This window comes from Triticum urartu, chromosome 5 (assembly GCF_003073215.2).
Source record: "Triticum urartu cultivar G1812 chromosome 5, Tu2.1, whole genome shotgun sequence".
Taxonomy (NCBI): domain Eukaryota; kingdom Viridiplantae; phylum Streptophyta; class Magnoliopsida; order Poales; family Poaceae; genus Triticum; species Triticum urartu.
Window position 1 is genome coordinate 654,253,072 of NC_053026.1, and position 22,643 is coordinate 654,275,714.

The window sequence follows — 22,643 nt, forward strand, 5'->3', positions numbered from 1 at the left end:
GGAACGATCAGTTCCTCTAGTACCAACTAATCTTTGACAGAAGACACACCTATCACGTCGCTCTCCCTACTCCTACTTTCTTTGACTTTCAGGCAAAGGGGAGATATTTTATAACCAGGGAGGAGGCGACCGAGTACGAAAGAAGGGCGGAGACAGCTTGCCTCCAAGCTACAACTCATCAGGCAATTGCCGCTGCATCTCAGTACGAACCCAGCTACAACTTTGAATATCCGCTAGGCCAACCGTGGACATAGACCAACTTAGGCTAAAAGCCTAAGCTTGGGGGAGTACGTATCTCTCACCGACATTGCATTCATGTTCACACACTCATGCTAGTTGTCGGTACTCATACTTTTTCACTGTATCATCCATGCTAGTTTATTTTCCTTGTTATGCATTCTTCTTGTGTGTTTGATTAACCTTAAGAAAAACAAAAAAAATAGTTGTAGCTTTTTAGCTAGTTTACTTTTCATGCCTGTAGTAGTAATTATTAAAAAGGGAACCCAAAAAGATTTCTTGTTCTTCTTTTGCTTGTTGGGAGCTTTCCCGTGTAAATAGTTTTATTTCTTTTCTTGTTCTTTGGGGGTCGAGAGGAGAAGACCATAATGAAAATGCTAAGTGGATCTCATATGCATTATTGTTGATCTAACAAAGAGCCCATATTACCTTGTCTTCTCTCTTGAATTGAATGCTTGCAGATTCCAGCTTAGTCCAATGCACGTGCACTATTATTATTATCCACACTATTCGGTCGTGCAAGTGAAAGACAATAATAATGATTATATGATGAACTTATTGAGATGAGAAAAACTGGTATGAACTCGACTCTCTTGTTTTTGTAAATATGATTAGTTCATCGTTCCTGATTCAGCCTATTATGAATAAACATGTTTGCAATGACAATTAGAGATTGTAGTTACTTATGCCATGCTTAATTAGCTAGGAGCTTGTAATGGTTTACCTTGCGTGCCAAGATGCTATTAAAATGGTTGTGATGTGGTATGATAGGGTGGTATCCTCTTTTGAACAATTCGAGTGGCTTGACTTGGCACATGTTCACGCATGTAGTTGAAACAAAATCAACATAGCCTATACGATATTTATGTTCATGGTGCATTATATCCTACTCATGCTTGCATTCGGTGTTGATTAATTTTAATGCATGTTCATGAATGTTGTCGCTCTCTAGCTGGTCGCTTCCCAGTCTTTTTCTAGCCTTCACTTGTACTAAGCGGGAATACTGTTTGTGCATCCAATTCCATAAACCCCAAAGTTATTCCATATGAGTCCACCATACCTACCTATACACGGTATCTACGTGCCGTTCCAAGTAAATTTATATGTGCCAAACTCTAAAACTTCAAATAAACATTTTGTTTTATATGCTGGAATAGCTTATGTATCAACTAGGGCTGTCTATGTCTTCCATTCTAGGCGGGTTATTCTCAAGAGGAGTGGACTCCGCTCCTCACTCACGAGAAAATGGCTGGTCACCGTGATGCCCAGTCCCATCCTTTATGCAAATCAAATCAAAATAATTGCAAACAAAACTCCCTGGGGACTCTTGTTAGTTGGAGGCACTCATTGTTTCGAGCAAGCCATGGATTGATGCTTGTTGGTGGAGGGGGGGGGTATAAACTTTACCATTCTGTTTGGGAACCGCCTATAATGTGTCTAGCATGGAAGATATCTATTTCAAAATATTATTGATGTTATGTTGACAATGAAAGTATACCGCTCAAAATATTATTCATATCTATTTCAAAACCGAGCTCTGGCACCTCTACAAATCCCTGCTTCCCTCTGCGAAGGGACTATCTATTTGCTTTTATGTTGAGTCATCATCCTCTTATTAAAAAGCACCAGTTGGAGAGCACCGCTTTCATTTGCATTCATTACTATTAGTTTACATTGAGTATGACTTGACTGGATCTCTTTTACCATGAGTTACAATGTCTAGTCAGTCCTTGATCTTTAAAGGTGCTCTGCATTTATGTTTTGCGGTCTCAGAAAGGGCTAGCGAGATACCATCTTGTTATATCATATCATGATTATTTTGAGAAAGTGTTGTCATCCGAGATTTACTATTATTGCTCGCTAGTTTATTATGCCATTGATATGAGTAAACATGAGACCTAAGTGTTATTGTGAATATGGTTAGTTCATAATCTTTGCTGAAAACCTGAATGCTGGCTTTACATATTTAAAAAAACAAGAGCAAATAGAGTTTGTAAAAGTTTTTCTTTATCACTTTCAGTTTATCAACTGAATTGCTTGAGGACAGGCAAAAGTTTAAGCTTGGGGGAGTTGATACGTCTCCGTCGTATCTACTTTTACAAACACTTTTGCCCTTGTTTTGGACTCTAACTTGCATGATTTGAATGGAACTAACCCGGACTGACGCTGTTTTCAACAGAATTGTCATGGTGTTATTTTTGTGCAGAAATAAAAGTTCTTGGAATGATCTGAAAATCAACGGAGAATTATTTTGGAATATATAAAAAATACTGGAAGAAAGATCCATGTCAGGGGGCCCACCACCTGTCCACGAGGGTGGGGGTGCGCCCCCTGCCTCGTGGCCCCCCTGACGCTCCACCGACCTCAACCTTGACTCCATATATTCACTTTTGGGGAGAAAAAAATCAGAGAGAAGGATTCATCGCGTTTTACGATACGGAGCCGCTGCCAAGCCCTAAACTCTCTCGGGAGGGCTGATCTGGAGTCCGTTCGGGGCTCCGGAGAGGGGAATCTGTCGCCATCGTCATCATCAACCTTCCTTCATTACCAACTTCATGATGCTCACCGCCGCGCGTGAGTAATTCCATCGTAGGCTTGCTAGACGGTGATGGGTTGGATGAGATTTATCATGTAATCGAGTTAGTTTTGTTAGGGTTTGATCCCTAGTATCCACTATGTTCTGAGATTGATGTTGCTATGACTTTGCTATGCTTAATGCTTGTCACTAGGGCCCGAGTGCCATGATTTCAGATCTGAACCTATTATGTTTTCATCAATATATGAGAGTACTTGATCCTATCTTGCAAGTCTATAGTCACCTATTATGTGTTATGATCCGTTAACCCTGAAGTGACAATAATCGGGATACTTACCGGTGATGACCGTAGTTTGAGGAGTTCATGTATTCACTATGTGTTAATGTTTTGGTCCGGTACTGTATTAAAAGGAGGCCTTAATATCCCTTAGTTTCCATTAGGACCCCGCTGCCACGGGAGGGTAGGACAAAAGATGCCATGCAAGTTCTTTTCCATAAGCACGTATGACTATATTCGGAATACATGCCTACATTACATTGATGAACTAGAGCTAGTTCTGTGTCACCCTAGGTTATGACTGTTACATGATTGATCGCATCCGGCATAATTCTCCATCACCGATCAAATGCCTACGATCTTTTCATATATTGTTCTTCACTTATTTACTTTTCCGTTGCTACTGTTACAATCACTATAAAACCCAAAAACATTACTTTTGCTACCATTACCTTTTGCTAGCATTACCACTACTATCATATTACTTTGCTACTAAATACCTTGCTGCAGATATTAAGTTTCCAAGTGTGGTTGAATTGACAACTTAGCTGCTAATACTTGAGAATATTCTTTGGCGCCCCTTGTGTCGAATCAATAAATTTGGGTTGAATACTCTACCCTCGAAAACTGTTGTGATCCCCTATACTTGTGGGTAATTCGTAGCGTAAGTATTTCCCTCAGTTTTGAAAACGAAGGTATCAATCCAGTAGGAGACCTCACGCAAGTCCCTCGTATCTGAACAAACAAACAAGAACCTCGCAACCAACGCGATAAAGGGGTTGTCAATCCCTTCACGGTCACTTACGAGAGTGAGATCTGATAGAGATAATAAGATAAATATTTTTGGTATTTTTTGTATATATTGGAAAATAAAGATTGCATAATAAACGGTAATAGAAATAGCAAGTTGATATGAAAATAATATGATGGAGAATAGACCCGGGGGGCATAGGTTTCACTAGTGGCTTCTCTCAAGATAGCAAATTCTATGGTAGGTGAACAAATTACTGTCGAGCAATTGATAGAAAAGCGCATAGTTATGAGAATATCTAGGCATGATCATGTATATAGGCATCACGTCCGTGACAAGTAGACCGAAACGATTCTGCATCTACTACTATTACTCCACACATTGACCGCTAACCAGCATGCATCTAGAGTATTAAGTTCATAAGAACAGAGTAACACATTAGGCAAGATGACATGATGTAGAGGGATAAACTCAAGTAATATGATATAAACCCCATCTTTTTATCCTCGATGGAAACAATACAATACGTGCCTTGCTTCCCCTGCTGTCACTGGGAAAGGACACCGCAAGATTGGACCCAAAGCTAAGCACTTCTCCCATTGCAAGAAAGATCAATCTAGTAGGCCAAACCAAACTGATAATTCGAAGAGACTTACGAAGATATTTAAATCATGCATAAAAGATTTCAGAGAAGAATCAAATATTTTTCATAGATAACTTGATCATAAACCCACAATTCATCGGATCTCGACAAACACACCGTAAAAAGAATTACATCGAATAGATCTCCAAGAGAATCAAGGATAACTTTGTATTGAGATACAAAGAGAGAGAAGAAGCCATCTAGCTAATAAATATGGACCCGAAGGTCTGTGGTAAACTACTCACACATCATCAGAGAGGCTATGGTGTTGATGTAGAAGCCCTCCGTGATTGATTCCCCCTTCGGCAGAGCCTCGGAAAAGGCCCCAAGATTGGATCTCACGGGTACAGAAGGTTGCAGCGGTGCAAATAGGGTTTCGTGGTGCTCCTGGATGTTTTCGGGGTATATGGGTATATATAGGAGGAAGAAGTACGTTGGTGGAGCTGCTTGGGGCCCACGAGGGTGGGGGGCGTGCCTACCCCCTGGGCGCGCCTCCCTGCCTCGTGGCCTCCTTACTTCTTTCTTGACGTAAACTTCAAGTCTCCTGGATCACGTTTGTTCCAAAATTAACTCTCCCGAAGGTTTCATTCCGTTTGATATTCCTTTTCTGCGAAACACTGAAATAGGCAAAAAAACAACAATTTGCATCGGGCCTTTGGTTAGTAGGTTAGTCCCAAAAATAATATAAAAGGTATATTAAAGCCCATTAAACATCCAAAACAGGTAATATAATAGCATGGAACAATAAAAAATTATAGATATGTTGGAGACGTATCAAGCATCCCCAAGCTTAATTCCTGCTCGTCCTCGAGTAGGTAAATGATAAAAATAGAATTTTTGATGTGGAATGCTACCTAGCATAATTCTCAATGTAATTTTCTTTATTATGGCATGAATGTTCAGATCTGAAAGATTCAAGACAAAAGTTTAATATTTACATAAAAATAATAATACTTCAAGCATACTACCAAAGCAATCATGTATTCTCAAAATAATATGGCCAATGAGAGTTATCCCTACAAAATCATATAGTCTGGCTATGCTCCATCTTCACCACATAAAATATTTAAATCATGCACAACCCCGATGACAAGCCAAGCAATTGTTTCATACTTTTGATGTTCTCAAACCTTTTCAATCTTCACGCAATACATGAGCGTGAGCCATGGACATAGCACTATAGGAGGAATAGAATGGTGGTTGTGGAGAAGACAAAAAGGAGAAGATAGTCTCACATCAACTAGGCGTATCAACGGGCTATGGAGATGCCCATCAATAGGTATCAATGTGAGTGAGTAGGGATTACCATGCAACGGATGCACTAGAGCTATAAGTGTATGAAAGCTCAACAAAAGAACTAAGTGGGTGTGCATCCAACTCGCTTGCTCATGAAGACCTAGGGCAATTTGAGGAAGCCCATCATTGGAATATACAAGCCAAGTTCTATAATGTAAAATTCCCATTAGTATATGAAAGTGACAACATAGGAGACTCTCTATCATGAAGATCATGGTGCTACTTTGAAGCACAAGTGTGGTAAAAGGATAGTAACATGCATTGTCCCTTCTCTCTTTTTCTCTCTCTTTTTTTGGGGGGGGGGGTTCTCTTTTTAATGGCCTTTCTCCCTTTTTTATTTTCGTCCGGAGTCTCATCCTGACTTGTGGGGGAATCATAGTCTCCATCATCCTTTCCTCACATGGGACAATGCTCTACACACTTTTATTTACTTACAACTCGAAAAATTACAACTCGATACTTAGAACAAAAATATGACTCTATGTGAATGCCTCCGGCGGTGTAACGGGATGTGCAATGACTCATGAGTGACATGCATGAAAGAATTATAAAGGCGGCTTTGCCAAAAATACGATGTCAACTACATGATCATGCAAAGCAAAATGACAATGATGAAGCGTGTCATAACAAACGGAACGGTGGTAAGTTGCATGGCAATATATCTCGGAATGGCTATGGAAATGCCATAATAGGTAGGTATGGTGGCTGTTTTGAGGAAGGTATATGGTGGGTTTGTGGTACCGGTGAAAGTTGCGCGGTACTAGAGAGGCTAGCAATGGTGGAAGGGTGAGAGTGCGTATACTCCATGGACTCAACATTAGTCATAAAGAACTCCAATACTTATTGCAAAAATCTATTAGTTATCGAAACAAAGTACTACGCGCATGCTCCTAGGGGGATAGATTGGTAGGAAAAGACCATCGCTCGTCCCCGACCGCCACTCATAAGGAAGACAATCAATAAATAAATCATGCTCCGACTTCTTCACATAACGGTTCACCATACGTGCATGCTACGGGAATCACAAACTTTAGAACAAGCATTTCTCAAGTTCACAACTACTCAACTAGCATGACTCTAATATCACCATCTTCATATCTCAAAACAATCATCAAGTATCAAACTTCTCATAGTATTCAATGCACATTTTATGATAGTTTCTATTATACCCATCTTGGAAGCCTATTATATTAGGACTAATTTTATAGCCAAAGCAAATTACCATGCTGTTCTAGAGGACTCTCAAAATGATATAAGTGAAGCATGAGAGATCAATAATTTCTATAAAATAAAACCACCACCGTGCTCTTAAAGATATAAGTGAAGCACTAGAGCAAAATTATCTAGCTCAAAAGATATAAGTGAAGCACATAGAGTATTTTAATAAATTCCGATTCATGTGTGTCTCTCCGAAAGGTGTGTACAGCAAGGATGATTGTGGTAAACTAAAAAGCAAAGACTCAAATCATACAAGACGCTCCAAGCAAAACACATATCATGTGGTGAATAAAAATATAGTCTCAAGTAAAGTTACCGATAGACGAAGACGAAAGAGGGGATGCCTTCCGGGGCATCCCCAAGCTTAGGCTTTTGGTTGTCCTTGAATTTTACCTTGGGGTGCCTTGGGCATCCCCAATATTAGGCTCTTGCCACTCCTAATTCCAAAATCCATCAAATCTTTACCCAAAACTGGAAAACTTCACACCACAAAACTCAACAGAAAATCTCATGAGCTCCGTTAGTATAAGAAAACAAACCACCACTTCAAGGTACTGTAATGAACTCATTCTTTATTTATATTGGTGTTAAACCTACTGTATTCCAACTTCTCTATGGTTCATACCCCCTGATAGGCTGATACTAGCCATAGATTCATTAAAATAAGCAAACAACACACGAAAAACAGAATCAGTCAAAAAATAGAGCAGTCTGTAGTAATCTGTAGGTTTCGAATACTTCTGTAACCCCAAAAATTCTGAAATAAATTGGTGGACGTGAGAAATTTGTGTATTAATCATCTGCAAAAAGAATCAACCTAATCGCACTCTCTAGTAAAAAAATGGCAGCAAATCTCTTGAGCGCTAAAGTTTTTGTTTTTTTTACAGCAAGATCACGTAAACTTCCCCCAAGTCTTCCCAAAGGTTCTACTTGGCACAAACACTAACTAAAAGCATAAAACCACATGTAAACAGAAGCTAGATGAATTATTTATTACTAAACAGAACCAAAAAGCAAGAAACAAAAATAAAATTGGGTTGCCTCCCAACAAGCGCTATCGTTTAACGCCCCTAGCTAGGCATAAAAACAAGAATAGATCTAGGTATTGTCATGATAATGATAAGGCAAATTGCGAAAACTCATCTCATACTCCATACGTTCAGCGGCAAGTTTTCTTTGTGGCAAGCAAAAGTAATCAAAAGAGCTAAATTTAATGGGACAAAAGTCCTCAAGATCAAGCTTGGGAGGTATTGATTCCTCCTTTGGCCCCTCATATTGCACAACCAATTCATCATTATAAGCATTCTTTTGGCAAAAAGTCATGAGCTTTTGTTCAAGATAAAAACCTAACCCATTATTCTCGATAGCAAAATTATTGTTAAGTTCAGAAATCCTGTCAACTAGAACGTCGGTAGGGACTTTTTTCTAAGGTTTTCATTAAAAGCAACATGATCTAGAGATCGTAAATTCATTATGTCTTCTTGATAAAAAAGGATTGCTTCTATGGGGGTACGGCCGGCATCCACCCTATAATGCGCAAAAATTTCATTGGATTCTCTTATTATAGATCTGAACTCATGAGCTAAAAAGAGGGTAGCTGCTCGCTTAATAGAAGAATGCTCAATATTGGAAAATTCTAGAAAAATCCTTTGGATGCAAGGGTGCATATGAATAAATTGTCTTTCAGGTTCAACTATGAGGAAAGATATAGCATTCCCAAAACTACTAGTTCTATGAAGAATAGACCCTCCCATAGTGGGTAAAGCACCGACACAAGTAAAGAAATCTTGAATAACTCCTTTTCCAATAATATTACCACTACCGATCCGAAACTTTTTAGTATGCAAAATAGTTGGTTCTTCATGAGGATAATCAAAAGCATCAACGTTTTCCATGTTATTACCACTATCATTATCAACGATAACCTCCCCAATTTCAGACATGATGGCAACAAATTGCACAAAGAACAGGCAAAAAGCAAGAAGAAGAGCGAACAAAAAGAGGGCGAATAAAATGGCAAGGGTGAAGTGAGGGAGAGGAAAACGAGAGGCCAATGGCAAATAATGTAATGCGAGGGATAAGAGTTTGTGATGGCTACTTGGTATGTCTTGACTTGTGCATAGATCTCCCCGGCAACGGCGCCATAAATGGCTAGTTGTCGGGAGATCAAATCTCGACTTGACTTGGTGCAAATCTCCCCGGCAACGGCGCCAGAAATCCTTCTTGCTACCTCTTGAGCTTGCGTTGGTTTTCCCTTGAAGAGGAAAGGATGATGCAGCACAGTAGCGTAAGTATTTCCCTCAGTTTTTGAGAACCAAGGTATCAATCCAGTAGAAGACTACACGCAAGTCCCTCGTACCTGCACAAACAAACAAGAACCTCGCAACCAACGCAATAAAGGGGTTGTCAATCCCTTCACGGTCACTTACGAGAGTGAGATCTGATAGAGATAATAAGATAAATATTTTTGGTATTTTTGTTGTATAGATTGGAAAATAAAGATTGGAAAATAAATGGTAATAGAAATAGCAAGTTGATATGAAAGTAATATGATGGAGAATAGACCCGGGGGCCATAGGTTTCACTAGTGGCTTCTCTCAAGATAGCAAATTCTACGGTGGGTGAACAAATTACTGTCGAGCAATTGATACAAAAGCGCATAGTTATGAGAATATCTAGGCATGATCATGTATATAGGCATCACATCCGCGACAAGTAGACTGAAACGATTCTGCATCTCCTACTATTACTCCACACATCGACCGCTATCCAGTATGCATCTAGAGTATTAAGTTCATAAGAACGGAGTAACCCATTAGGCAAGATGACATGATGTAGAGGGATAAACTCAAGCAATATGATATAAACCCCATCTTTTTATCCTCGATGGCAACAATACAATACGTGTCTTGTTGCCCATGCTGTCATTGGGAAAGGACACCACAAGATTGAACCCAAAGCTAAGCACTTCTCCCATTGCAAGAAAGATCAATCTAGTAGGCCAAACCAAACTGATAATTCGAAGAGACTTACAAAGATATTTAAATCATGCATAAAAGATTTCAGAGAAGAATCAAATATTGTTCATAGATAATCTTGATCATAAACCCACAATTCATCAGATCTCAACAAACACACCGCAAAAAGAATTACATCGAATAGATCTCCAAGAGAATCGAGGAGAACTTTGTATTGAGATCCAAAGAGAGAGAAGAAGCCATCTAGCTAATAACTATGGTCCCGAAGGTCTGTGGTAAACTACTCACACATCATCGGAGAGGCTGTGGTGTTGATGTAGAAGCCCTCCGTGATCGATTCCCCCTCCGGCAGAGCGCGGAAAAGGCCCCAAGATGGGATCTCATGGATACAGAAGGTTGTGGCGATGAAAATAGGGTTTCGTGGTTCTCCTGGATGTTTTCGTGGTATATGAGTATATATAGGAGAAAGAAGTACGTCGGTGGAGCTGCGAGGGGCCCACGAGGGTGGGGGGGCGCCTCCCTGCCTTGTGGCCTCCTCGCTTCTTTCTTGACGTAAACTCCAATTCTCCAGGATCGCGTTTGTTCCAAAATAACTCTCCCGAGTGTTTCATTCCGTTTGGATTCCGTTTGATATTCCTTTTCTGCGAAACACTGAAATAGGCAAAAAAGCAACAATTTGCACTGGGTCTTTGGTTAGTAGGTTAGTCCCAAAAATAATATAAAAAGTTATATTAAAGTCCATTAAACATCCAAAACAAGTAATATAATAGCATGGAACAATCAAAAATTATAGATACGTTGGAGACGTATCAGCGCCACTCCCCGTCCTTCTCCTTGGCTGCGAGGTTGGCGGCGACCGCCTGCTGCCACTGGATGTCTTCGAGCTCCTCGGCGTGGCACCGGTGCTCCGCCTCCTCGCGCACGCTCCGCTAGGCAATGGCGGCAGCAACCGCATCGAAGTCGGAGACGAAGTCTTCTGGCCCGACGACTCCGCGGCGGCCGAGCGGAGCGGGCTCCTCGGGCTCCTCCTTGTCGGGGACGGACTCGAAGTCGTCCGGCTCCTCCGACCACTCCCTCTTCACGGGGAGAAGGCCCGCGTCGGAAGAGGAGGAGCTCCCGGTGTACGAAGATCTCGCCGTGGAGGAGAAGGACGCGGCAAAGGAAGCTCGCTGACGGTCGTACTCCTCCGTTTCGCAGACGCGGAAGCTCGCCGGCGGCGACAGGCCGCGATTGGTCTACTTCTGGGCCCCGCGCTTCCTCGCGCCGTCTGACCGGACGCGCTGCTCGCGCTTGGGGTCGCTTTCGCCGCCGGATTTGCTGCCGGAGCCGCGTCCGGAGCTCCACATGTGGCTCCACATGGAGGCTGGAGGCGGGGGAGGTGGTCGCCGGCGGCGAGAAATGTGGAGAAGGGGGTGGGGAATTACGTGGCTCGACGACGGCGGGGGATAGGGTTTCGACCCGCAAACGCGCCGCGGAACCGTAGATACAGTGGTCGGGGCGTGCGGTTTGCGGGCCACGCCAAAATTTTTTACGTGCCGGGCGAGTATGCGGGCTCTGTTCTGGCCGGAAAATTGGGCCGAGTCTGCATACTCGCTGGAATTATGTGGTTTCACGTGTTTTACGGGGTATGCTAGAGTTGCTCTTAGCTACTACACTAAATTGCAATGCCCATCAGGGGTTCGAAAACATCCTGACGAAAAAATGCTCTTATGGAGAATGCTTGATATGCATGCTAAGATAATATTTAGTTTTGTGAGAATGTTCCATTCTTTCTTAGTGGCCCATTTCACCAAATGTTTTTCAAGAGATAGTTTTGAGAGATTTTCTGGTGCTGGTAAACTCAGTAAATCATCAAGATCTGAGTGGACCGGAGTGATCCGTCACTGCTTGGTACGTGCGCTTACGCACGCTGGCGTGATTCGTCACTAACAACTTCAGTTGCCTAGGGGAAAGTGAATTCGATTAGCAACTTGGATGGCTCCAGTCCAAATGAAAAGAAAAGGCGCAGCAAATGATGGCGCTCGAATCCGAATCGTATTATCTTCTTGTCCGGCTCACAGCTCCTTGCCTTGCTTCTTATCGGGAGGAATATATATCATCAGCATGGGCCGGCCGGCTGCAGGCACTTCTCCCTCTCCTCTTTCCATTTCCGTTTTGAGAATAATTACAGTGGTGATTCTAGTCTAGTTAATTTGCAGACAGATGTGCACCGCCACTCATTTGTAGCTGGTGTTTTCAATAACATCTAACTTGGATCCTTTCATTTTCCTCGATGCATATGGGCATCTCTCTTTGGCTTTTCAGGTTCCAGCTGATCAGCTCCTCCAACAAACCATTATTTCCACTCCAAAAGAAAATTTGACAATAGCACCAAATAAGCTGTGCACATTCTGACTGCCAAAAGATCGTATCACCATGCATGTAACAAGGGCTCAAATATAGAACAATGCCTAAAAGCCTACAATAAATTCAGAAAAATGGAAGCATCAATACCAAGTCTATCACTTTAACCTGGGTTGACTGGTTCCACCATAATTAAATAACCTACCCATATTTTTTAATAAAGCATGGATTTTATTGGCTTAAATGGAGCATCAAGAGGATACAAAATAAGCACACATCTGGCCTCTGCATAATTAAAATGCACACAACCAACACTAATGCACGCACACAAAAAACATGCCAACAAATAGCAAAATCATATAATATCAAAGCTATGCGGGCGCGAGGAAAAAGGAGAAAAACTAAAGCTGTCAGATCATCAATCGGCAAACTACAACAATGGCCATATCCGCACCAACCATCTCATGCGGCCACAAGGATGACACGGTTCTTCAACAACAACGCCTTCAGGGAGGGAATGACGCTCAAGCGCTGCCGTCACGGGATTCAACCAACCAAGTTAGAATCTACGTTTTCACCCCGAACAATTAGTCTGAGCATGCCATTGCCAGGTATAACCAACTCGGGTCAGACCTAGGCTATCACCCCAGATCTCGAGATCGGGTGCCAGATTAGCAGCCACATGTGATGTACAATCGCTATCGCTGCACAACCATCCCTTAGAAATAACCTACGCACATATAGGCCGCAATTTGTCTACATCTGCAGCACAACAATAATGGTTACGTAAGCTCAAGGGATTTCATTGATTTTTTTTGTGAGGGAATCTACTAAAGGTTTAGCAGATAGTCATGTGCTGATTATTTAACAAAGTCATGTTCCAACCCTTAAAAGAAAAGGAAAAAAGAATATATATAAATTGTAACTGATCATTTTGTAACATATGTAACATATTTTTTTGATATCTCTAGCACACAAAAGCAACTCCAGAAATATTTCCAAATATATTTAGCCAGAGGTCAGGCAAAGAAGTTGTGCTCCCTCGTTTCGTGATCGGCACAAAACCCTCACAAATCTACTCCATACCATCATATTTTGAACAAATTGTCTCTAGTTGAAATCCTATTCTTCACAGAATAAACTCACGTTCAATGGCAGTTTCAGCTTCCACAACTGCATATAAGAAACATTAACTCTACGAAATCCAGAACATGTAGATATGATTAACAGTAAATACACCATCTTTAGTTAAAATCCACATCACTCTGTCAGGCTCGTCTAACACGACACAAAACTTGGTTGTACTAAGCTTAAGGGCTTTCATTAAATATAATAGCTTTTTTTTTGCGAGGAATCTACTAAAGGTTTGTCAGTCATGTGCTGATTATTTTACGGAAGTCATGTGCCAATTGCCCCAAAATAAATAGAAAAGAATCCCACAAAAGAAGAACATACAATAATAATAGCAATAAAGAATCACATACCCATTTCCACTTGTGGTATGGAGTATATGCACAGCATAAATGGCGTTCTCTTGAAAAAGCCAACAGAAATGTTCCATCGACAACAATATATGCCCATTTCCACTAAACAAAACCTTTATTTTCTGAGACAGAATACTTGAATATATAAATCGTAGTGGACCAGTATCAACATGCATAGCTTCCATCATCCAGCTGGTTCTATATAAAGGGCGGGAAGGAGCGAGAGGCAGAGGCAGTGCAAGCAAGCAAGCAGCGCTCAACTAAGCTAACGAACCCACCTACCCAGGTAGCTCGGCAGCCATGAACATGAACTGCGGAAGGGGTCCCGCTCCGGCGACGATGGTGCGCTGCAGGCAGTGCAGCGCCAGCGTCGCCGCGCCGCCCGGCGCCCGTGCCGTCCAGTGCATGCAGTGCTGCTGCGTTACCCGCGTCGGCGGGGGTGGCCGACAGCACGGGGCGATGGTGCCGGCGATGCGCCCCATCCCGGGCTTCGGCGGCGGCCGCGGCAAGAAGCGCGCCGTGCTGGTGGGGATCAAGTACACCAACACTCGCGCCTGCGAGCTCAGGGGCCCCATCAACGACGTCAAGTGCATGAGGTACCTCCTCACCGAGCACTTCGGCTTCGCCAACGACTGCGTCCTCATCCTCACCGGTAATAACACCGGCCAAGAATTTTTTAGTCCAACATCTTGTCTGGTTTCGCTTACGCGTGCTGGTTGATGAACCGGCCAATGTAGATGAGGAGAGGGACCCGTGCAGGCAGCCGACCAAGAACAACATCCGCATGGCGATGCACTGGCTGGTGCAGGGTTGCAGCTCTGGCGACTCACTGGTGTTCCAGTTCTCCGGCGCTGGCGTGCAGGTCCCTGACTGCAGCGGCGAAGAGCGTGACGGCATGGACGAGGCCATCTGCCCCCTGGACTCGTTCCAGCAGGGCCCCATCCTGGACGACGAGATCAACCAGGCCATCGTACGCCCGCTCGTGCACGGCGTCAAGCTCCACGCCATCGTCGACGCCTGCCACAGTGCCACCGTCCTCGATCTCCCATACCAGTGCACCTTCTCCAAGCAGTCAGTAACTAACAACTTCTATCCCTCCCATATATATTCCCATGCATCTATTCCTGACTACACCGCGTAGCACTACTTACAAACCTAATAAACTATCTGCTGGTTTTTTTTCATGTCTTCATCAGGAGTGGTTTCACTTCCAGTGAGATGAATGAGATGTCAATGAAATTCACTGAATTTCAATAATTTTGGTGGACATCGAAATATTTACCCCTTGATAAAAATATTCCAGTCATCAAATAAATTTCAAAATATTTTTCATGCTTACAAAATATTTGGTTGATTTTTTTTATAAAGAGAGCTCTCTCTCTTATTTCATACTCCCTCCGTCCAAAAATACTTGTCATCAAAATGGACAAAGAGGGATGTATCTTGAACTAAAATACATCTAGATACATCGCTTTTTATTCATTTTGATAACAAGTATTTCCAAACGAAGTGAGTATAAAAGAACCACAATGTCTTCGGAACTACAAAGTCACTACTAACTACTCGACAGAAAACATTTGACAGCGCTATTACAAATGAACATGTAAATGAACATTTGTTTTCTTTGGCCGAAATGCGAACCGAAATCACCAAAATTCACGGAATTTCAGTGATTATGGTAGTGGCTGAAATATTTTTTAAACTAAAATTCAAAATAATTCAGGTACGGATGCTTGAGGTGGAGGGATGAGCGCCCTCTGAACGGCGCCTTCAAAGGCACCAGTGGTGGCCAGGCCGTGCTCATCAGTGGCAGCAGCAACGGAAAGACCCAGATGAACATGGTGAGCTAGCGTTGATAATCATCCATGTCAAAGCTAGGTGCCTCTTTCGTGCTTACATGTCACTGATGCGTGCGTGCGTGCAGATGCCTGGACCCGATGCGACGGTTGGCGCCATGACGCACAGCTTCATCAGAGCAGTGGAGTGCGAGCCGCGCACCACCTACGGCCACCTGCTCACCTCCATGAGGACCATCATGCGCGAGGGCGGCGGCAACTGCAACCTGCAGGGCCCCGCCGGCGGCTGCATCCGCAAGGTGGCCAACTTCAGCGGGGTGGAGGTGAGTCCAGCACATTTTCTCTCCACCCAGCCAATGAAATGTGGAGCTCGACACATTATATATGTTCACATATACTGCATTTGGTTAACTCTGCAGGAGCCCCAGCTGTCTTCTGCTTGCAAGTTTGACATCCACCGCGAGCCATTCTGCATGTAGAACCCGCGCGGGGGTTCATCGTCGCTGCTGGAGGCTACTGCAGTCGACGATTACCACCTACACGGCTAATCATCGATCATATCGAGATAGCCGATCAGTGGGATAAATACTATGATGCCTGCTTCTAGTATGTGTGATAGCCGATCACCTCACCTGCCGCCATGCCATCCAGAATGAGCATAGCTCATATAAGGCTCTGGAGGACCACGTTCCCTACTGTACTGTACGTCTGTATGTACGTACCTCACTGTAATAAGGCTGTGGTGGTGTTGTGCATCGTCTCATACCCTTCAATAAATCAAATTATATGCTGCTTCATCTTCAAAAGAGATGCGTAAAAGCAATGCAAATTGTGACAACTATGTTATCAAGTGGTGTCAAGAAACCAAAGTGCGTGCATGCGTGCGTGTTTTATGAAACTGAAACCCAGGGATCTAAGGGCCCAACAGTCATCTATATTGTTCAGAACCCAAACAGTTTCCATTCACATGAGCCAACCAATAACATGAAAACAATACGTGCATGTTAACCATATGACTGCATGGGTGCAATATGACTGAACTGTCGGTATCAGGTAGCTTACCAAACTGGACCTTCCAGTGACTGCCTGTACCAAGTGCCACAGCATAAACATGTCTCACATGTCTACCATATGACTAGTTGAACCTATGTTAACCTTCACCGAGACTAGACCGTACAGTGTGAGCACATCATACGATGCCCATATCAAAGGACGCAGCTATGTAAATAGATTTTAACTCCACGAAGGTTGCATAGTTTAGCCCCACGATGAAGATCCCTATCGTCAAGAGAATCCATCGACACACAAATCAACTCAACACTCTGACCACCCTTCCAGCGTAGCCAACTGGACCAAGTCCAAAGAAGTTCAGCATTGAGAGAAATTGTTGGCATACTCTTCTTGGGCAGGGTCCTATAAGCCCTATACTTTTGTAATTCATACAACTCTGGGCACGCCAAACGATTGTCCACTAGCTAGATAGTCATCCCATAGGCTTATCTTTCCCTTTTGATGGCAGGAGTCGGAGTTATGACTATAACCTAATTAACCAAACACACCCACAAGGGTCATGTGGTTTCACGGGACTGGTGAGCACAACATGTGGCATTCATACAACACCCTTCTCCACACGTAATACGTATGCAAGCACCTGAAGCCATGGTGAGCAGAGGCTGCTGTGCTCCACTCACAGCAGGCCCGTATCTTGGCATGTGCAACCGGAGCGGTTGCACAGGGCCTACAAATTCCGGGGGGCCCCAAATCGGAGATTAGTTTTACTAATGGTCAAGGAATTAGGCACTAATGGGCTTTTAAGAGCTAAATAAATGAAAAGGACACGCCCTAAAATTCAGGACAACATCGGAAAAAACCCCTTCTCTCTCGGTATTTGTGTTTCTCATTCATTGCATAATTTTTAGTACTAGAGCGATCCGATCCCAGGTGTTGCTGTTCATGGTCTGCAGCGTCTCGCCCCTCTATTTTTTTGCGTTGACTTCTAATTAGTTTCTACTCTAATATTTTTGTTCTTTCTGATATTTCAGTATTGTTTTCTTTTTGGCAAGATGTATTTTTTAGATAAAAATGTGAATTTGCTGAAAAAATGTAGCTTCGCAATAATTTGTACAGAATATTTTTATTTATATATTTTAAATATAGGGCCTAATTTTGATTTCGCATCCGGCCTTAGATTTTAAAGGTACGGCCCTGACTCACAGCCTGCATCTTTCTCGTCTGCGCCGTGGCCACGGCCGTCTACACCGGCTTCCCGGTGTCCATGAGCCCGTGCAGCTCCTCTCTAGCGAGAGCACTCCTCACAGTCTCCGGCCTGCATCCCTACATCGTCTCCACTGCTCCAAATGCACTTACCAGTGGCGGCATGAAAATCGGCGGGCCTCTGGAAACCAGCCTTCACACCTGCGGCAAGCCAAAGCTCCCGCCACACGCGCTGCCGCCCTTCTACTGCGGCCCGCCGGCGCCCGCGGCGGAGCCGATCAACTTCACACTGCCGGACCCGGCGGAGCCGCTCCGGGTCCGACGGCCAGCACATGCGGTAGGTGCGGAGTACATGGCCAAGTACGAGCGCGTGATCGCGCTCATGAAGGCGCTGCCGCACAGCGACCCGCGCAGCTTCTACCAGATTGCCAACGTCCATTGCGCCTACTGCACCGGCTCCTACCGCCAGACGGGGAACCCGGAGCTGGACATGCAGATCCATTTCTCGTGGTTCTTCTTCCCGTTCCATCGCGCGTACCTCTACTTCTTCGAGCGCATTGCCGCCAAGCTGCTCGGCGAGCCTGACTTCGCGCTGCCCTTCTGGAGCTGGGACGTGCCGGAGGGGATGCGGATGCCGTCCGAGTTTGCCAATTCGTCGTCGCCGCTCTACGACCCCGTGCGGAACCCGAGGCACGCGCCGCCCACGGTCGTGGACCTGGACTTCGTCGACGTCGAGAGCAACTTGACCGATGAGCAGCAGATCCGCCGGAACCTTAGGACCATGTACAAGCAGGTGCGCTACCTGTATCTATCTTTGTATTTTTGAACTTACTTATAAAAGTAACGTGTCGAAAATGGGCCACTAGCTGCAGCCCATTTATGGGCGTAAGACATTCAGTGAAAGTACATAAAGACTGAGGGACCTTTTTATCATCATACACGGTTGGTATAGTGGCTAGCGCAAGCACCGGTAATGCAAAACAAAAAATCAGGTTGCTTGATTGATTCCTTTCTTTTGCATTTAAATATTAATTTTTCAGACGTACTGACAGGCGGGCCCACCAGTCAGAGCTGGGTACTCAAGTAATAATTCTGTCTCATAGCTACAATTGGGCCCCATGCCATGTCAGTGCCACATCATCCATATACGGTGCCACGTCAACACATTTTACATCTATGGATGAGATTAGCACCGTATTTGTACATTCGCGCCAAGTTTTAGAACCAGTTCGGTGTATTTTTCAAGTTTAGGCACTAAAGTGAACATTCATGGTAAGTTGAAGCACCACTAGCGCAAAAAATATGGCCATTTGTCAACTAAATATATATTTCAGATGATCGGCAATGCAGCTTTGCCGTCCCTCTTCCACGGGCCCCTTTCGTGCTGGCCAGTCTGACCAGCCAGGCGATGGGTCAGTGGAGCTCTCCGCACACGACGCAGTGCACGCCTGGACTAGTGATATAGGCCTCCCTAACTTGGAGAACATGGGCACGTACTACTCCGCCGGCCGGGACCCGCTCTTCTACCCACACCACAACAACATCGACCGTCTGTGGCAGGCATGGTGCGACATCGGCACTGCCCATGGCTACCGTGGGCACGTCGACTTCACAGACCCCGACTGGCTTGACTCCTCCTTCCTCTTCTACGACGAGGAGTCCCGCATGGTGCGGATCACCGTTCGGGACGTGCTTGACACCGAGAAGCTTCAGTATAGATTTGACGGTGTCGGCACGCCGTGGGCCGACGGACATCCACCAACAACTCCAAATGTGAAGGGAAACACAGGCTCACTCAAGTCCGTCAACATTCCCGGTGTCCCTCGGCGACACGGTCGTGAGCGCGGAGGTCAGACGGCCGGAAGTGCTACGAAGCTGGCTCGAGAAGGAGGCACAGGAGGAGGTGTTGGTGCTAGATGGAATTGAGACCGACGGCACGGGGATGGTTATGTTCGACGTGTACATCAACGCCATGGAGCACGAAAAGGTTAAATCGGGCGGGCGGGAGATGGCCGCGAGCTACATGTGCTTGAGCCATCCCCGTATGGATGGCACCGGGGCCGGGAAGGGGATGAGGATAGAGACTAGCATGAGGGTTGCGTTGAACGAGTGCCGACGGAGACAAGAGCGTAACGGTAACATTGGTGCCCAGGCGTGGGAAGGCCAAAATCGGAAGCCTGAGAATAGTGTACATGGAGGAGTGAGACTACACAACACGGACAAACGACATATATACCATATTGCCGTATTGTAATGTAAATACATCCATATTGTAAATCTCTGATGAGTTCTTTTTTTGCGAGTAGAGATGTTTTTCTGTCACTACACAAATATGTTGCGTTACTACGGATATAGTGTACCAGTTTTGAAGTTTTGAATCTCAATGCTAGGAAAGAATCTGAACCGTTGATATAGTCCATCGAATGGTCCAAAATGCTGGGATTCGCATCTACAGTACCAACTACAATGCATCTGCAGTATAGTGAAGATTCTGCTGTTTTCCAGAACCATCTACAAACAAGGAAAGTTCACCTGCTTGCTACTGTTGTGCATTTGTGTGTGTAGCAGGCCGAACCGAGCATACAAATAGACAGGCAGTCTGCGGCAGCGTGCACGCTAATCACGTTGGCAAGGAACGAGGTGATGTTTTGGCCTTTTGGGACAATTCTTAGAGTTGGTTGTACTATAAGATACTGACTGACTTGGGGATGGCGTGAGAAGTATTCAATGGTGGTTAGCGCATATGCATATCTGATGGGATGATTAGAGAGTTTTTGGATGGAGAAAAAGAAGCGAGATGGTCTCAACCATGGAACGCAACGATGAACATTTCCTTTCTGAAAAATATTGAAGGGGGCTGGAAATAAGAAAAAAAAACTTTTGTTATACCTCGCAAAAAAACTTTGGTTGTATATGAGAAAATATACTGGAATAAAACAAATATGGAAATTGATCTGTCCAGACTTATTATATGCAGACCCGTTTATGTTTCATTTTTCATTTTTAATAAAATTTATAGTTTGAGAATTGTTCTTCTCACATTGTAATAACTCATATATATCTCAATGGACGACTGATAGAATTACTTTATTGCTTGCTGTAGGGGGCAAAAAGTAGATAAGTTTTCAACATTGTGATAATCAATAATGAAATTTTGAAATGTCCTGAAATTAATATTTGTATGGAATTAAGTGTAAGCATGCAAAGCATGTGCTACAAAGACGTATATAGAACCATCGACCAAATGGTGGTTTATTATGTGATGTGAAAGCCACATAGCGTCCCAACAAAACAGAGGTTAACTGGACATCGTGTTGATCACGGGCTTCATTGCCCAAGGCGTTGTAACGCTACTCTTAGGACGGTTTTATTTAAATTTAAAAAAAAGTTGGAAATGGAAAAAATGGATCCCAAGAATGATCAAAAAATTTACAAAAGGTACAAGAATTTAAATAATGTTCAAGGATTTGAAAAAATGTTTGCCGATTCAAAACATATTCATGAATTAGAAAAATATTCACTAGTTTGAAGAACGTTCACGAATGAAAAAAAATGTTAGAGAATTTGAAATATGACCGCAAATTCGAAAAAATATCCTTCAATTCCAAGAATGTTCTTTAATTTAAAATATGTTTATGAATACAAAAAATGTTTGTGAATATGAAAATGTCCATGAATTCCAAAAATATTTACAAATTTAAAAATGATCCAAATTTGAAAAAATATTCACCAATTTGAAAAAAGTACATGAATCAAAAAATGTTCAAACTTTCAGAAAATGACCAAAATAAAAAAATGATCACAAACTGAAAAACTTGTTGGAAATTTAAACATGTTCATCTTCCTCTCGTGAAGCATTCAACATTTCTTACTCGCATCTCGATTGACAAATTTGCTCCCCTAAAAATAAGCTGATGGTTTTGTGCAAGTTCATCGAACACATTAGTGGCTTCACCGCGAGCAATGCAGGTGGACCTCCTTGTACGCAACTCCTTCTCAGGTGTTATTGATGTCGCCAGGACGCAGTATGGTCGCTAATACGAGCGCTCACACTCTCATGGAACACCGTCGAATGTTCTGGATAGTTGACCATCTCTGCGCATGCATGGTATGAGCGCTGGAACTATTGCTTGCGCTCGTTGCGAACAAACCGTCATAGGAAGAAGTGTATTTTTAGTCTCCAAAATGATGAGGGGAAGATCAAAGATCAAGCAAAGCTCAAAACTTATATTACTACAAAACTCTTTTCGGGGCACTGGATGAAGAGAATATCACCCTTGACGAGAACCGAACAGAAGATATTCCATGAGTCAAAATAGAAGAGAATGATATCTTCATGGCGCCTTTCGATAAATATGAGTTGGGAGTTGTGGTGTTCCAAATGGAATATAACAAAGCTCCAAGCCCTGATGGTTTCCCCGCAAAATTCTGTTAGAATTTCCGGGATGTCATCAAAATTGATCTGTTGTTCAATTATCTTCATGCTTAATTTTGGCGGGATCATTTTTTTGCCGAAAATTAAGGAGTCTGGGAGGATCCAACAATATATACTCATGTCTCCTTAATGTTAGCTTCAAAATTTTCACCAAAGCAACTACTAATAGGCTCAACATGGTTGTCAGCCATGTTGTCCAACCATCCCAAACATTTTCACGCAAGGAAGACATATAATCGACATAGTAGTAATCCTACATGAGACAGTTCATGAGATACAACAAACAAACATGAGTAGAGTAGTTTCCAAGATTGACTTTGAAAAGGCTTATGATGCCAGTGGATCCAATTTTTTTACTGGAGGTATTATGGCTATCAAAGTCAATAACGACATAAGCCATTACTTTCAGACGAAAAGGTCTACGTCAGGGCGACC

General features: G+C 43.4%; 1 protein-coding gene and 1 pseudogene across 1 annotated transcript; both read left to right on the top strand.

Annotated features, from left to right (window-relative positions):
* Window positions 1-13,984: 13,984 nt before the first annotated feature.
* On the top strand, window positions 13,985-16,365 carry LOC125511639 (metacaspase-1-like). The gene is made up of 5 exons (XM_048677066.1): window positions 13,985-14,415; window positions 14,501-14,834; window positions 15,487-15,604; window positions 15,688-15,882; window positions 15,979-16,365. The coding sequence occupies exons 1-5, from the start codon at window positions 14,064-14,066 to the stop codon at window positions 16,036-16,038; spliced, it is 1,059 nt and encodes a 352-aa protein (XP_048533023.1). The 5' UTR covers window positions 13,985-14,063; the 3' UTR covers window positions 16,039-16,365.
* Window positions 16,366-17,771: 1,406 nt separating this feature from the next.
* LOC125507642 lies at window positions 17,772-19,977 on the top strand (annotated as a pseudogene).
* Window positions 19,978-22,643: the final 2,666 nt, after the last annotated feature.